This window comes from Asparagus officinalis, unplaced genomic scaffold (genome assembly GCF_001876935.1).
Source record: "Asparagus officinalis unplaced genomic scaffold, Aspof.V1 AsparagusV1_Un160, whole genome shotgun sequence".
Classification (NCBI taxonomy): Eukaryota; Viridiplantae; Streptophyta; class Magnoliopsida; order Asparagales; family Asparagaceae; genus Asparagus; species Asparagus officinalis.
Window position 1 is genome coordinate 13748 of NW_017972426.1, and position 17216 is coordinate 30963.

The 17216-nt window shown below is 42.2% G+C and overlaps 1 protein-coding gene across 1 annotated transcript; it reads left to right on the top strand.

The window, feature by feature from the left end:
• The first annotated feature begins 396 nt into the window (after window positions 1–396).
• On the top strand, window positions 397–2770 carry LOC109827355 (putative 12-oxophytodienoate reductase 11). The gene is made up of 3 exons (XM_020394350.1): window positions 397–639; window positions 1275–1451; window positions 1983–2770. The coding sequence occupies exons 1-3, from the start codon at window positions 498–500 to the stop codon at window positions 2573–2575; spliced, it is 912 nt and encodes a 303-aa protein (XP_020249939.1). The 5' UTR covers window positions 397–497; the 3' UTR covers window positions 2576–2770.
• Window positions 2771–17216: the final 14446 nt, after the last annotated feature.

Sequence of the window (17216 nt, forward strand, 5' to 3'; positions counted from 1 at the left end):
AGAATTTTGGAGGAGCTATAACACATCAATGCTTTTAAGATGACTGATGAAAGGCCTAAATGAAATTGGAAGTAGACATGCTTAATGGCTGTAATGCGTATCACTATATACGATCTGTGTCTAATTTAAATTCCAACTCAAATGAAAAGGATAGCATTAAACAAAAAGCTAACATTGTTATCAAAATTTTTGTTGAATAATGATCCCATGTTGTTGAGGTTCTGAAGTTTAAAATGACTGATGTTATAGGGTAGTCCTTGCGCCATTGACAAGGCAAAGGTCATTCAACAACATCCCACAACCACATGCCATCTTGTATTACTCTCAGAGGACCTCTAAAGGTGGCCTTTTGATAGCTGAAGCAACCGGGGTTTCAAACACGGCTCAAGGGTGGTTTTTTTTTGTATCCCAGAATCCTTTTACTGTCAAACATTTCAAGTTTTCAAACATAATTACCGCATCAATTTAATAGTTAGTTCACATATAACCATTTGGTAATGACTAATAGGTACCCTAATACCCCTGGTATTTGGACAAAAGAGCAAGTGGAAGCATGGAAACCTATTGTGGATGCAGTTCATGAGAAGGGTGGCATTTTCTTTTGCCAGATTTGGCACGTCGGAAGAGTTTCTAACTATGGTAACTTTCTCCTTGAACTTTGAGACTTATCATTTACGCTTTATTGCGCTCATTAGAATTAAGTCGTTTCGCGGGACAAATGTAATTCATCTTTGAGTATGCATGTTTATTTACCACAATGTCAAATTTTGCAGAGAAACCAACAGTTGATATTTGATGAATTCCAATGTTGTTTGTGTCTTGCATTGAGTCAAATATGAAGAGTAATAACTTATGAAACAGGTCAAATTTAATGAGTTTAGGTCAATCCCACATCGACTAAGGGGATGGTCTAACACAAATTCCTGACATCCAAAATTTGATTAGTTTGAAGACTGCGGTGTAGATTTATGTGTGTGAATTGTGAACCGTACTTTCTGACCTAGTATATCACTTTCTTATACCAGCACCATAAGCTAATAAAAGAACCATGAAAATGGTAGGTTTTCACTCCAAATATACAAAGGTCTTAAACTTTTAATCCTTGCACTTAAGCTACGATTAGATGGTGCTGGATGTTACTTGTGTATTTATGTCAGAGACAAGGTAAATTATTTTTAATCCAGAAAGAACAGGTGTCTTGCTAGTTTCATTGTGTAATTTTAAAGAAAATGTACGAGTTAAGACTCTCTGACAAGTTTAAATGTTCAATGTAGGATATCAGCCGAATGGCCAAGCTCCAATCTCAAGTACAGATAAGCCTCTGGTACCTCAAGTGAGAGCAAATGGTATTGATGTTGCACAGTTCTCCCCTCCACATCGTTTATCAACAGAAGAGATACCTCGAATAGTTAATGATTTCAGAGCCGCTGCACGAAATGCCATTGAAGCAGGTAAAAGTCTTTCAGTTTACCCTCTAGTTTGAGTTCATCCCCATTTTGCCAAGTAGAAATTCAATGCTCTCGAGAAAATGAAGGTAATTGTAGTTCTGTCAGCCCTGCATTCTCTGTGTCAGCTTCTAAAGTTGAAGGAATCATTTCCGAGAAATAACCCGTTGTTTTAATTCTCTTATTTCCTTTGTCCAAACCATCATTTTAACGGATAAATAAAATTTCTTGGGGAAAAGGAGGATTACGCCAGTCAGATATGGGAGATGTTTCCATACATGTCCAGGATATGGAAATGTTTAAACATTTATTCACATCAGAAAATACATGCAAGATAAAGTATACTATGTCTTCCTCTTGACAATGGTTACCTGGCGGATTGTTTTAGACACTGTCATATGCAAATATAAACCTCATACTCGTAATTATATGTAGAATGAGTTTTAGATTTGACATATAACTTGTTCCTCAATCAAAAACAATTCACTTATCTACCTTAGTACAAGTATTGAGTTACCATAATTGACTGATCCTCAGGCTTTGATGGAGTTGAGATACATGGTGCTCATGGATACCTAATCGACCAATTCCTAAAGGACCAAGTCAATGACCGAACAGACAAATACGGTGGAACCCTAGAGAACCGCTGTCGCTTTGCGTTAGAAGTAGTCGAAGCAGTAGTCAATGAAATTGGAGCTGACAGAGTTGGGATAAGATTATCGCCATTTGCAAACTACTGTGAGGCTGGAGACTCAAACCCAGAAGCTCTCGGTCTCTACATGGCCAACTCACTTAACAAATTCGGTATATGTTATTGCCACATGGTTGAGCCTAGGATGATCACAGTTGGAGAAAAGTTAGAGACTCCTCACTCTCTTCTTCCCATGAGAAAAGCTTTTAACGGGACGTTCATGGTCGCTGGCGGATATGATAGAGAAGAAGGCAATAAAGCGATATCGAATGGTTATGCAGATCTTGTTGCTTATGGTCGATGGTTCTTGGCTAATCCTGATCTCCCTCGAAGGTTTGAATTGAATGCTCCTCTCAATAGGTATGATCGAAATACCTTTTATATTGAAGATCCTGTAGTTGGATATACAGATTACCCATTTCTTGATTCGAATACTTAGACCTTTCTATCATTGTGTCAATTATTGGGAAACTGATGGCAGTACAAACTAATATGTCTGATTATTTGGAGTTTCTCTATGATATTTGCTTAATAGCTTTGTGATTGTAATACGTGAAAACTTCCATGCATGATTGTGCTTTTCTCAAATGTACCTGTGCTTGTTTGTGTGTATAGACATTTTAAGTTTCTGACATCTTATGTTTTGAATCCTTGTAAAATATCATTGTTGATCTGAAATATTACGTTTGTTTAGCTTAATACCAGTAGGATGGTTCTATTTTGTATTTTGTGCGTGCTGGCTCAGGAGGAGACCCGATGGTCATAAACCCGAAGAAATAACGTCACAAGGCATATAATTATGTTCATAGTCTTTACTTACAACCCATGAATAAAGTTCAATAGAAGCAGCCATTGCCAATGAAATTGGTGCTAACCGGCATGTTATTTTTTGCATGGTGGTATTCATTGTGAGGCGAATCCATTAATAACTTGAGTGAAATCAAAGATTCAAGCAATGAAAGATTAAGAGAATGAAATAAATTTAAAGGAACAATAAGATTTTCTGCCTGAACTAATACAGATTCCATAACACCAGAAACACAAATCACAATGCGAGAAAAAAAGGAAAAGAAACACAAATCACAAGATATCTGGGAAGTGAAACAAGTTTACTGTGATGTGAAAATTTTCCCTCTCCAGTAATAAAGCCAACCTGGTAAACAACAGTTTGTGGAAAGTGAAACAAGTTTATGATGATGCGAAAATTTTCTCTCTAATAACAAAGCCAACTTTGTAAACGACAGTTTGAAGAAAGAGAGAGTAACATATAGATCTGTAGGAGAAAAATAAAACCAACTTAAGATACAATCAATAAAATGATTCAAAAGCCAACCACAGATACATGTACCAAAGCTTTAACCTGAACCATAATACAAAATAGTAGACGCACGCCTGACATCTAAGTTTTGTTTTCCTCTGTTGCCTTTTCTGCTGTAACATCTACAAAATCTGATGCCCCCATTGACCTTGATTCCCTACAAAAAAAAAAAAAACAATAAGTTAGGGATCAATAATGTACGTGTAGAATCGGCGAGAAATTTGGTGAAGAACAGGTTTTGGAAGCGCAGGGGAACTGTTTGGTCATGAGAACTCTCAAAGAATTTACCTTAAAGATGACATGAATTGTTTGTCCAACCAGGTAATGTCGCATCTTTTGGATGGCGAATACCAAAGCGAGACATTCTTTTTCAACCGGATTATACCGGTGTTCGGCTCCCATCATGGTCCTACGTAAATAATATAGGATGTCTAAAAATCACAATAGATAGCTGATCCCTGTCAAACCTCAACCAACAGTCTTGACTAAGAAGGTTACAATCAGACAACTTTCATGTCAATAAATGAAAGCTGCAAATGGAAGACTTTTCATATAGATCGAGAGGAGTTACAATTCAATGGCCCTTCCGACGACTAACGAAAACTCTATTCAGTGGCATTTACCATCAACTGTGAGAGTTACAATCTAACGACTTTCACACCTTAAAACAGCTAAAGCGAAGATCACTGAACAATAGTCTTTGCAACGCTTTACAAAAGAGATTACGAATCACTAGTCCCTTTCAAACGCAGAATTCACCTTTACGTGTCAGTTTTAGAAACACAGGTAACCCGTGCGTTTTCAACCTTCAATTAAACAAAATGCAAACGGCCCGTGCGTTTCCGGCCCGTGCGTTTCCAATCTTCAGTAGATACCCAACTCTGCGTCTTAAGTCTAAGACGCAGAGTTAAGACCCAGAACGCAAGCGGCCCCTGTGTTTTTTAATTACCAGCAAGCACCCAACTCTGCGTCTCAAGTCTAAGATGCAGGGTTAAGGCCTATAACGCCGATTTAGGCATTTGACTTGTTCAAACACAAGCTGAACGGCCTCAAAACCGTTTATCCTACGTTTTGAGGGATTTCCGCCCACGTTGGAGCGGATTTAGGGGTTGGTTACACCCCTTATCCCCCTATAAATAAAACTGCCTTACTCAACCGAGTAGGGGGTTGGATTTTTTTGGTTGGATTGAGAGAGATCAGATCATCCACAAGATCAGCTGGAGGGAGATTCTTGGCAACAAGAATATCTTGGAGTATCATTCATCAACAGCAAATTCTACTTGGCTTATTAACCAATTATTCGATTCAAACAACTCTTTTCTCGGAGTTTAACACTCGCCCTGAGTTATAAAACTCGGTTAAGAGTTCTTGATTAAACTTGTCACGGAAGTTAGTTGTTCCAGCGAATTGAGATGTGCGGATTGTTAACGGAGAGAAAATTCGACGCGAGCATTCGAAGGAAGCACTCCATCGCCACCGTGAAGAACCCAGAATTAAACAAAGAGAAGAATTCAGATCAATTCTCTTCTCTTTTGTAATCGAAAATCCAAATTGTAATTGAGATTGAGAGAATACAAATCAAATATATATTTTTTTAATTTTTCTTTTTAGTATAAATTTTTCGCCAAACAAAAGATGTCGACTCCGCTGGGGACTAGCTTCTCTGACGACGAAGTGGTGGCGCAATCTGATGTTCATCTCACTGGAACAACCGTCAAAACTCTCGTTGTAGAGTTTGATCAAGCCAAGTACGAGGAAGCACTCTCCTCTGGATCGCTTAGCCCTAAGGCTAGGCACAACACCCGTAAGATCTCCAAAGAGATCAAAATCACTGCTGAAATACCAAAGAAAGCCCTCTTCTTTGACCAAGATTCATCAAACAGCCCCTTTTCCAAATGAGTGGGCTCAGCCTCTGTCAAACTTGTTCAGCAAGTTGAAAACTCCACGCTCGCGTCAACACGGTGTGTAATAGGTCGTAAAAGGCCTATGACGGAGGAAAGTCCAATCAACGCCGATGATATTGCTTCCAAGGTGTTGAAGCAAGCCAAGAAGAACGCCGCTTGACGAAGGAGAAGATCCATACGACGAGCGCACTTGCGGAACAGCCGATCTCTTGCCCAACGCGAAGATGCGTTCTTGAGTCTCTGCCTGAGTGCTGCGTCTCTACCTCTGAACGCACACTTCGTGGTAACGAGCCCGATTACGAACATCGTGTAATCCAACTTAAATGCGACCCCCAGTGGTGCTTTGTTCAATCCAGATGCACACCTCAGGAGTGCGTCTCCAAAGAAAAACGCAACTCTCATGAGTGCGTTATAAAACCAGAACGCACACCCTAGGAGTACGTTTCCAAAAGAGAATACGCACCTCAGGGGTGCGTATTCAAAAGTGAACACACGCCTTAGCGATGCGTCTCAAAATCAAAACGTGACTATCAAAGGCACGTTCCATCAACCAAACGCACACCTCAAGAGTGCGTTCAACCAAAACATGACCCTCAGAGGTCTGTTTTATCAACTAAACACAGGCCTCGACCTAGTGTTTACAAATCCAAACGCGACCCTCGCGTTTCTTCTCCAGAACGCGACGTGGTCCGTCAAGTTCAAGGGAGTTGACATGGGTTCGAAGTTCATGTCCGATAAGAGCCAGTCTTACCCACTCAAGGGCAGGGGGTTCCATCTCCGTACTCACGATCGGAGGAAAATTCTTCATCGCAAGTCTCTGACTTGCGAGAATTGCTATCGAGGGGGAGACCTGCACAACAAACAACTCATTCATGCCAATGTGAGCGACTTATCTCTGCAGTCCTCTCGGAGTGTCACTGTTGTGCGACCGCACCTCGACAATCAGTGTTTGACCATTTGACAAATGTCGCCAGGCCTGCCAAGCGACGACGTCATCACAAGAAGAAGATTTCTGAAGCCGAATATCCTAAAGTCACTATTAACGTGATCGGCAGAGGAAAGGCCTCAGCACCTAGTTCTGACAAATCAGAAAAAAGCCACTCTCCGACTGTCCAGGAAATCTGTGATGAGTTTGAAGGAATATATCGCCACACTCGAACCCGGACAGGAGATATCCTCTCGGTTAATTATCAAAAGTTAGCCAAGGGGATTACTTCAAATGATGAACATTCAGCAATTGTCGAATCTCAATCCTCGAGCTCTGTCATGGCGCGAGAAGCTCCCGTGTACATGACTAGAGGCCCTGACGACTTAGCAAAAAAATTCGACGAACATCAGATCATGCTCCAAACACAGCAAGAGACACTTCTTCAGATGAAGGATATGTTGGCCCAGCTTCTTGTAGAAAGAGGCAAAAATCCTGAATCTTCCCGGAGGACCATTTCAAAGGGAAAACAGAAGGCACATGAGATTTCGGAACGTGAGGCTCAGAACATAGAATCCTCTTCTGAAAATGAGAAGGAGATGGAAAGAGAACCAAATCCTCAGCCATCTAAAGTGGATGAGTTAGAGGCCCGCCTCAACGCAATCGCCAAAAGAAGCGAGCAGGCCCCAACTCTGTAACTCTTCGATGGCACAGGATCACCGAACCAACACATCTACTACTTCAAGTCACAGACTAGAGATGTGGTAGCAAACGGTGTCATTCTAACCCGTTTGTTCATCGGCACTCTTAAAGGAGTTGCTTTCGAGTGGTTTATGAAACTGCCTGCTGGATCTATTCAAAAATGGATAGATCTGGAAAGGCTCTTCTTAGCCAGGTTTTTCGAGGATGATATGGAAGTGTCTGTCCCAACCCTTCTTGCCACTAAGCAAAGGAAGGGAGAGTCCATCAAGACTTACGTGGAAAGATTTCGTAGCATGGTATTGCGATGCCCTTCAAATATGATCCAATCAACTTTGGTCGAAACTTACAGGCACAACTTCCATACCCAGCTCCTTGCACAGATGGGGGTAGCAGAATATCACTCCTGGAGATAATTGGTTTCGCAAGGAGAACAAGCCGAAGAAATCGTTGCTCGGGTCAAGGTTGAAGAAGCTACTCAACCAAAACCACAACAGCAACGCAATCAGAACAATGCTCCACGATCCAAGGGAAAGGAGACGATGGCCGCCGATACCAGTACACGGTCATTACCTGCCAAGTAAGGCAAAGCACCGAATCAGCAGAGAGTACCTAAACAATACTCGTTTAAAGAGGAGCACGTGGACACTTTGGTCTAGTTACTTCGGAAGAACAATAAGCTGCAACTTCCCGAGATCAGGAAGCCGGATGAGGTAGGAAAAGTGGATGACCCCAATTACTGTCGTTATCATAGATTCTTAGGACATCCTACCAGAAAATGCTATATCTTCAAAGATATTCTGCAAAACCTGGTGAATGCCAATGCACTTACGTTGAAGCCCGAGCAGAAGACCGTATCCACCAATTTGATAGCGGTCCAGTTCGGTGATTTTCCCTCGGTAGCAACTGCAGATGGTGTTGTCCCCGTCTCTAAAGGGGAAATGCGCATGAAAAACACTGACTTACACGGTCAGAAAGACAGGGGGTTGGTACCTCTCACTATCTCAAAAGGGGAGATCATGTGGATCCATCCCGACCTGGTTGAAGACCAACAGTGGACGAATACCTCGTCCAAAAAGAAGAGAGGCAAGACTAAATCATCCAATATGATTAATCCCTCTATGAATGAGAATGATGATCATCTCAAACCTCTCACCGACTCAAAAAAAGAGAGGATTGCTCTTGCAGCATATCCAGGAGGCAACCTTGGCACCTGTCAGGAAAAGCTTACCTGAAAGACTATGATCAGAATGCTCAAGAAGCAGAAGAACAGCAGCAAGATGCTGGGGGTTCTGTTCCACAAAAGTCAATTGACAAATGGAAGCAGAAGGAAACCCGGTACAATAAGAACCTTCTTCAAAAAGTCAGAGAATCGAGCACTCCTTTCCGATTCAATGTCCTGACACAGTTGGCCAATATACCAGCTAGGATTACCATGTATGAGCTCCTGAGATTGTCTAAAACCACCAAGGAAGCTCTGATTGAAGCTTTAACAAACACAGAAAGCTTTATCACACAGATTACTCCAACTCCTGAAGCTTCTGAAGGCCAGTCTTGCCTGCAATGTCTGCAAGCAGCAAGAAGTCTACCATGCATATCATTCACTCAGAACGATATGTAAGTAAAACACAAGCATGACCGACCTTTGTACTATACATGGTACATCGGGTCTTCAGAAATCAGCCATGTTCAAGTGGACCCGGGCTCAGCACTCAGTATCATGCCTTATAGGGTCATGCAGGTCTTAGGGATTCCCATGCATCGGTTTAACACCACCCAGACCACTATCTTCTGTTTCAACTCCAACAGTACTCGACCCCTAGAGAAGATCAAGCTAAGGTGTCAAATCGGAGATCTCAAGTCCGAGGTGACTTGTTACATTATTGATGTGAACACGTCCTATAATTTATTGTTAGGATGACCATGGATTCATGCAAACCGCATTGTCCCATCTACCCTACATCAGGTTATGAAGTATGCTAATGATGGGAGGGAAGTCCGAACCCTGATTGCGAAAAAGTACCCTTTCAGAGGGGTGGAAAAATTCCATACAGATTTTGTCTTCTACTCGGAATCATAAGAGAAAGAAGATGTAGACAGTGGAAACGAAGCTGACATCGAGTCAGATCCTGAAGAAGATTGTCCATGGGAGTTGAACTTCAATGTAATGGGTCAGATCGAGAACAATAATAATGTACCGAGTGAGGACGAGTGGTGTATTAATGAAGACTTTATTTTGGCGTACTTATCTGATGAATCCTCTAAAAATGAACAAATACAGAATGATACTGATGCAAATACCGGCCCATGGCACACATTATACGTCGAGGCATCACTAACATTGCGGATTAAGTCATCCTTTGCTTCAGATGAAGAAGTAGAAGATGCCCATAAGGCTTTCTTTAAAGTCCCGTCCAAAAGGAAAGGGCAGAAGCCAATCTATTTCGGTAAAGTTAAACCTGAATTACTCAAACGAGGAAGTTCAGAAGAAGATAATGAGGTTCCTCAATTCCATTACCATGAACCTAATTCAATATATCTGATGAAGCGAATGTGATATAATTTTAATGAAAAACAGGGTTTAAACTTCGGGAAAGGAAGGCGAACGCCGATTCGAATGTCCCTCACTCCCGAAGAAAAACATCCGGATTATTATCAGAAAACTGGAAGAGGTGTGGGTTATGTCACGACCCCTTCTCCTTCAGAAAATAAAATCAGTAACTGTCTGTGTCAGGATCATTCATCTGGAACATCATCATGGGAATCCGATGTCAGCGTCGGACCTTTCTTTAAGAGTTTGACTGTGAACATAGTTTCAACTAGTCACCCGAGGAAGATGCAGGGGGTGATGAAGAGTTAATTGGATCGACCAATGACCCTTGGATCAAACGCCTTAATATCTTGTGAGATATGCGTTTCGAACAACGTGAGCCGCCTACTGAAGATAAAGTAATCCAGGTCAATATGGGAGATGAGTCCGACCCTAAACCTATCTTCATAAGTGAAAGCTTATCACCCTCTGAGAAAGAAGATCTTATATCACTCATTAGAGAATATATAGATGTCTTTGCTTAGAATTATGAAGACATACCTGACATTGATCCAAAGGTAGCCATGCATCGTCTCAACATAAATCCGGACGCAAAACTCGTTAAACAACAACGCCGGTTTCGCCCAGAGATCATGGAAGCGATTGAGTCAGAAGTCAAAAAACTTATAGACTCAGGATTTGTCAGAGAGGAACAATACTTGGACTGGGTTGCTAATATTGTTCCAGTTTTTAAAAAACGGTAAGGTCCGGATATGCATAGATTTTCGTGACCCTAACGCAGCCTGTCCAAAAGATGAATTTCCACTCCCCATTACGGATGTCATGATCAACAACACCTGCGAGTATGAGAGGATGTCTTTCATGGATGGATTTTCTGGGTATAATCAGATCAAGATGTATCCTGAAGATGAAAAACATACTACTTTTAGAACACCATTGGGGGTGTATTGCTACACAGTGATGCTCTTTGGATTGAAAAATGTAGGTGTAACTTATCAACGTGCAATGAACACCATCTTTCATGAACTTCTGCGTAAGAAGATTGAATGCTACATTGACGAAATAGCAGTAAAAAGCCAACACAAATGTGATCATCTTACAGACCTGAAGACAATGTTCGAAATCATGCGAGCACAACAGCTGAAGATGAATCCGACAAAATCATTCCTTGGGGTATCTGTTTGTTGGAAAATTTGTAGTAAAAAGAATGAAAGAAATTTAACTTGTATTCCTTTAATCTCAGTTATAATTGGATTTCCTGATTACAAAAGAGAGGAGAATGATCTGGATTCTTCCCTTTGTTTAAAACTGGGTTCATCTCGATAGCGATGGAGTACCTCATTCGAATACTTGTATCGAATTTGCCCTCCGTTGACGATCCACACGTCTTGATTCACTAGAACGGTATCTCCTCCTCGCGATTTGACGTTGTGGAGAACTTACAAAGCAAGTTTGAAACTCTGAACGAGTTTGAAACTCTATGAAAGAGTTGATTTGAACCGAAAGTCGGTTAATCAGCCAAGACCGAAAGCTCTCAGGACTGCTCCCAAAAGATGAATGTTGATCTCTCTTTTATGCAGCTTTGATCTTCAAAATTCCAAATCGAAGATCCCCAAAAAGAAGCCAAAGATCTCCTCCTCGCTGCCAAGTCTCAGATCCAAAAAGCCAGCCTCTCTGATCAACCAAGCCAGCCCGAACTCAATTGAGTTTTCCTATATTTATAGGGAATTAAGGGGTGTAACCGCTCCCTTAATTCTCTCCATAAAGGGGTTGAGAGGGGTGTAACCGCCCCCTTAATCCGCTCCTAAGTGGGGCGGAAATCCCTCAAATCGTGGAGGAAAAACGGTTCCTGCAACGGTTTAGCTCGTATTTGAACAAGTCAAATGCCCAAGTTGGCGTTCAGGACCCTAACTCCGCGTTTTAGGATTGAGACGCGGAGTTGGGTGTCGACCGAATATCAAAAACGCGAGGGCCACTTGCGTTTTACTTGTTGAAGCTTGGAAACGCGGGGGTTGCCTGCGTTTCAAGAACTAAAACGCGAAGGTGAATTCCGCGTTTTAGAAGAAGCTAATGACTTATAACTTCTTCTGTAGAGCGTTGCAAAGACCATTGTTCAGTAATCTTCATCTTGGCTCCTCGAAAATATGAGAGTCGTCAGATTGTAACTCCCGATGTTGATTGTGAAGGCTGTTGATTAGACCTTTCATCAGTTGTTACGAAGGTCATCAGATTATAACCTTCATCGATCTACGTGAAAGTCTTCAAATTATAACCTTCTGGAAGTCGTCAGATTGTAACTTCCATCATCGGTGTTTGATGGGGGGATCAGCTATCTATTATGATTTTTAGACAGCCTACAGTATCGAGCGGAAAATTCCTGGGATTTATAGTTACATCCAAGGGAATTTCTCTTGATCCAGAGAAAGTTCATGCTATCTAAGGCATGTCACCTCCAAAGAATCTCAAAGAACTCAGAGGTTTACAGAGCAGATTAGCTTACATCCGGAGATTCATATCTAATCTTTCGGGACGATGCCAACCTTTTTCTAAACTCATGAGGAAGGGAGTATCATTCGTTTGGGATAGAAACTGTCAAAAGGCATTTGAGGAGATTAAGAGATATCTCACTCAACCGCCGGTTCTTGTGGCCTCGATATCGGGAAAACCATTCTTGTTATATGTGAGAGCTATGGATCATTCTCTTAGAGCTTTATTAGTCCAAAATAATGACCAAGGGCAAGAGCAGACAATCTACTACCTAAGTAGGACCATGATGGGAGCCGAACACCGGTACAATCCAGTTAAAAAAGAACGTATCACTTTGGTATTCGCTGTCCAAAAGATGCGATATTACCTGGTTGGACAAACAATTCATGTCATCTTTAAGATAAATCCTTTGAGAGTTCTCATGACGAAATCATCCTCTCTGAATTGTCGGCTAGCAAAATGGGCAATCCTCCTGTCACAATTTGATATGCAATTTATGTCACAAAAAGCTGTCAAAGGTCAAGCTTTGGCGGATTTCCTAGCCTATCATCCGATGCAAAGAACGTCTAAGTTGTATGAAGAATTGCCAGACGAGGTTGCTGAAGCTTGCGTAACTCAAGAAGTTATGCAGGTGTGGAAATTATTCTTTGACGGTGCATCTAGAGCAAACCCTCATGAAGTAATTACCGCGGGAGTAGGAGTCATATTCATCTCTCCAAACGGACACGTGATCCCAAGAGGATTTTCCCTGATCGATCCCTGCACCAACAATGTAGCTGAGTATAATGCTCTGCTATTAGGAATGCAATTTGCCGAAGAGCTTAACATTCAACACCTCGAGGCTTATGGTGACTCTCAGCTCATCGTAAATCAAGTCCGAGGAGAATATGAAGTGCGCAACGAGGATCTGATCATGTACTACTTCGCGGTGCTAAAGCAAGCCAAAAAGTTCGAAGGTTTCTTCATTAGATATATTCCACGAGCTCAGAATGCTTATGCAGACGCCTTAGCCTCGCTGGCAACCTCACTAGCGTTGCCTCCAGGGTCTGAAACAACGATTCTTGTCATGAGACACGAGTTATATTATTCCAAGCTTCCTATAGAAGAAAGTTTCAGACAAGACAACGACAGAAGAAGTCTGCACAACCTCGATGGAGCTTGAATCCAGGGATTGACGATTCCCATATATCGACTATGTCGTGTACGGAATTCTGTCAGACAATTCCAAGGAAGCGGCCGCCATCAAACAAAAAGCCCTCCGATTCTATTATGATGTAGTTTCTCAAAATCTGTATTGTAAATCACACGATAGAGTTTTGCTTCGATGCCTTTCTCAAAAGGAAGCAAAAGAGGCTCTCAAGGAAACTCACGACGAAATGTACGGAACTCATCAACTCGGGGGTAAGTTGGGAGATCGCCTCCGACGAATTGGCTATTATTGACCAAAAATGTTTTCAGACGTAGTTGACTACGCTAAACATTGTCACGCGTGTCAAATTCATGGTGACTTTATCCATCAAGCCCCAGAGAACTTACATCCCACATCTGCGTCTTAGCCATTTGAGATGTGGGGCATGGATGTCGTAGGACCAATCTTTCCTCCGACTTCCAAGGGACATCGATTTATTTTGGCCATGACCGATTACTTCTCCAAATGGGCGGAGGCAATCTCACTGAAAGAAGTCAAGACTTCGAATGTGATTAAATTCATCAAACATCACGTCATGTATCGCTTTGGAGTCCCAAGACGAATAGTTCACGACAACGGGATACAATTCGTCAGCTTTGGATTTTAGAGATTTTGTGATAAATTTAGAATCCAAAGTGTTGCATCTATGGCCTATTATCCGCCGGAAAATGGCCTCGCAGAACCCTTTAACAAGACCATTGTGAAGCTTCTCAAAAAATTTGTTTCCAAGAGCCGACGCGATTGGGATGAAAGACCTGGCGAATGTCTGTGGGCCTACCGCACGACGGTAAGGACCCCTACAAGAGCTACGCCATTCTCATTGGTATACGATTACGAAGCTGTGCTGCCATTAGAAATCCAGATCCCTTCCCTGAGAGTTGCCATCGCGACCGGAATGACGGAAGAAGAGAAACATCGACTACGCCTTCAGGAACTTAAAGATTTAGACGACAAGCGACTTCAAGCTCAGCAGCAGATTAAGCTATATCAAACCCGGATTTCTAAAGCCTGCAACAAAATGGTTAAGGAACAGATTTTCAAGAAAGACGATTTGGTCCTAGCCGTCAGACGACCCATGATGATGACATACAAGACCAAAGGGAAGTTCAACCCCAAATAGGAAGGACCCTTCGTAATAGAATCAGTCTATTTGAACGGAGCTTATCGCCTCATCGATCAAAAAGGCGACAGGCTAATGATGCCAATTAACGGGAAGTTTCTTAAGAAATACTTTCCGTAGGCAATAAAACCCCATTTTCTCTCAATCTCCGGCCAAGTCAGGCTGGGGGTTGCTTATTCAGAATTTATTTCAGGAGTAAATGTTTAGTTTGCCTGCTTTGTATATCGTCATGTTAACACTACACCTCTGACAATTGAAATTTTCTGGAATTATTCTAAGTAGTAATAAAGAAAATTTCGAATTTACGCTAAGGTAACATCACACATGTAACATTTGCAATACTTTTCATTGTCCTGAATTAGAATTCAACAAGAGAGATTATGAAAGAAAAAATGATATCATTTTCATTCAATGTTGTTAATTCGATACAAAGTGACGATAATTAAAATGAAAATGATACAAAATTATTCCCCAGCCAAAAGCAATACAGAATTTAAAAATCAGGACTCATCAGCCTAAAAGACTTGAGCTTGGATTTCAACGCTGATATGTTCTCATCACGAGTCTTTTTGACTTCTTCAGTTATCTTGCTCTTGAGCTCCTTTTCATCAGGTGCTGCTTCTGCAATCTCTCGTCGAATCTTATCGGCAGCGACGATCTCATTGCAATAGTCTTTGAGAAGCTCATCACAGTGAGCAGCTAATCCTTTTATGACTTCCATATCCTCAGCCAGCTGGGCATTCCTCTGAGATAGCTCAACACCCATGCAAGCGAGTTCTGCTACGGCGTCCCGAATACCCATAGCGAGGCTGCCTATGTATTTTTGGATTTGAAGGTGCTCCTCACGCAAGCTGGCAATACGAGACTCTTTCTCGGATAAGCTCTTTTGAAGAACTTCATGGCGTTATGCTCTCGAAACTCTGGCCGCAGAAAGAGCCTAGTCCACTGCTTCGCCCAAATCATCACGCTGAAGGATCGAAAGTATCTCTAATTCCATTTCCAAAATGATGATACCTTCCGCGCAGTTCGTAGTCCATAACGCATTCCCATGACTTCTGATGTCCGTTAAGCTTTGAGTCAGGAAGGGTCTGAAACGTTCAAAGGGAACCCACCCTAAGCTAACAATATCAATTGTAAACTATATTTTCATTTCTAGCTGTCTAATGCACTCTCTCAAAGCTCTCGAACGAGGGGGAGGAGCAATCGGATAGATCAGACCCGTATACTCATTACGAGTAGATTGAGGAACAGCCTCAGAAGGCAGGTCTTCATGCGAACCCTGATTATGGGTTGGAAGAGGAGGAACAGACCCTGAATCCCTAATAGGCAACGTCTCTTCGGCTCCCACATCCTCAGGAATGGAAGGAATTGATCGAAGCGCTTCGTCCTCCCTGTCATTTAAGAGCGAGGAAGGTGCAGATTTCATAGCTTCCCCCATCAACTTGTCCCTTTTAGAGTTCTTGGCCGCAACGGGCTTCTGCTTGCGAATTCTCATATCATATTCGCCTTCCTCCTCAGCAGTAAGGGCCTTCTTCCCTGATGATCTTAAGGAGCGGGGCTCAGGAGGGGGTGCTCCCTCAAGAATTTCTTTAGTGGCCTCTTCTTCATAAGGCTCAGCAGCTGGTAACTCCTTTGGGATCTCTTCGATTCCAACCGCTTCTTGTTCGCAGGATAGATAATCCTCTATCCCTGGTAGTCGAGTCCTGGTAGAACCACTTCTCAATTTATAGAGTTCTCGAATATCATTTATGCATGAAGTAAATATATCATATTCTGGGATTCGAGAAGCCTCATCAAACCAATCGCGGAAGTTCGCAACGGTTGAGCAGCTAGGCGGTAAGCTAGGCAGAGTGAATTGCGCATGAGTTCCTCTGGTAGAAAAGAAAAACCAAGCACGAACCCCTTCATATAAGTTCCCGATGTGAGCTAGTCGCGGATTAGGGTTACCAACATAAAGTTGATCGTACCCAAATTGTCGAGCAAAACACGAAGGAGCATATGGTTCAATCATACATCTCTCGCCCAGTCAGAAAAATAGGTAACCTACTCTGATAGCGAAAAGCCATTGAAAAGTCCCTGTATTTAAGAGTGAGGAGCCTTCAAAGACCACATCTCCAACTTCGTGCCTTCTTCTTCAGCCCCATCAAAACAAGGGCGATAACAAAAAAGATCATAATTGTTCTCCAAAGACAAGAGTTGTCTAGCCCGGACTATATACACAGTCGTCCATGTGACTGACTCAAGCCTCTGCACAAAAGGAACAGAGGTCTCACTATTGTGTATGATCCCCGTCATTAACGAGGGACAATGTAACACGAATCAGGCCACTAAATAAGTATAGGGCACGGGTGCGCAGGTTGGGGAGTCTTCCAAACTTTCCTCCCAACAACGTTCATCTCCTTGGTATCGAGGAGGTTAGAAATCAAATCTCATAAGCCCCTTTGCAAACAACCTGTCATTACAGAGAGAAGACTTAAAGGTCTTCCGTGAGCCAGGAGAACGGCTGGGTATACTACTTCAGCCAAGATCAACTCAACCGGCTTCGACGACACGACACACCGCTTCAGCCATATCATCAGGAAGCCGGCAAGGAGGGCCGCATCGGAGATGGGAGTTGTAGCTTGATAGTGAAAGCTCTTAAATTTACTATCAGCTTCAAATCCATCTTCTAGATGCTCATTCTTGTAAGTAGCATTAGGAGCCTTGATGCGGGCTTTAATGCTCTTAGAAGAGCTTACAGCAAGACGGGTCACCATCAAGTCCTTCTGACCCAAATTCTGAAAGAGATAATCTACCCATGCAGTGTGCATGATGCCACCTCTACGCATCCCAACAACATGAGCACAGATGTGAAAATAGCACATCAACTCCCAGAAAGTGGCGTATA

What these genes read in the sequence shown, in the direction of transcription:
- LOC109827355 (XM_020394350.1), top strand. Translation starts at nt 498, where the DNA reads ATGACTAATAGGTACCCTAATACCCCTGGTATTTGGACAAAAGAGCAA. An exon ending in CGGAAGAGTTTCTAACTATG is followed by an intron (nt 640 to 1,274) that starts GTAACTTTCTCC and finishes TGTTCAATGTAG; the next exon opens with GATATCAGCCGAATGGCCAA. An exon ending in ACGAAATGCCATTGAAGCAG is followed by an intron (nt 1,452 to 1,982) that starts GTAAAAGTCTTT and finishes ACTGATCCTCAG; the next exon opens with GCTTTGATGGAGTTGAGATA.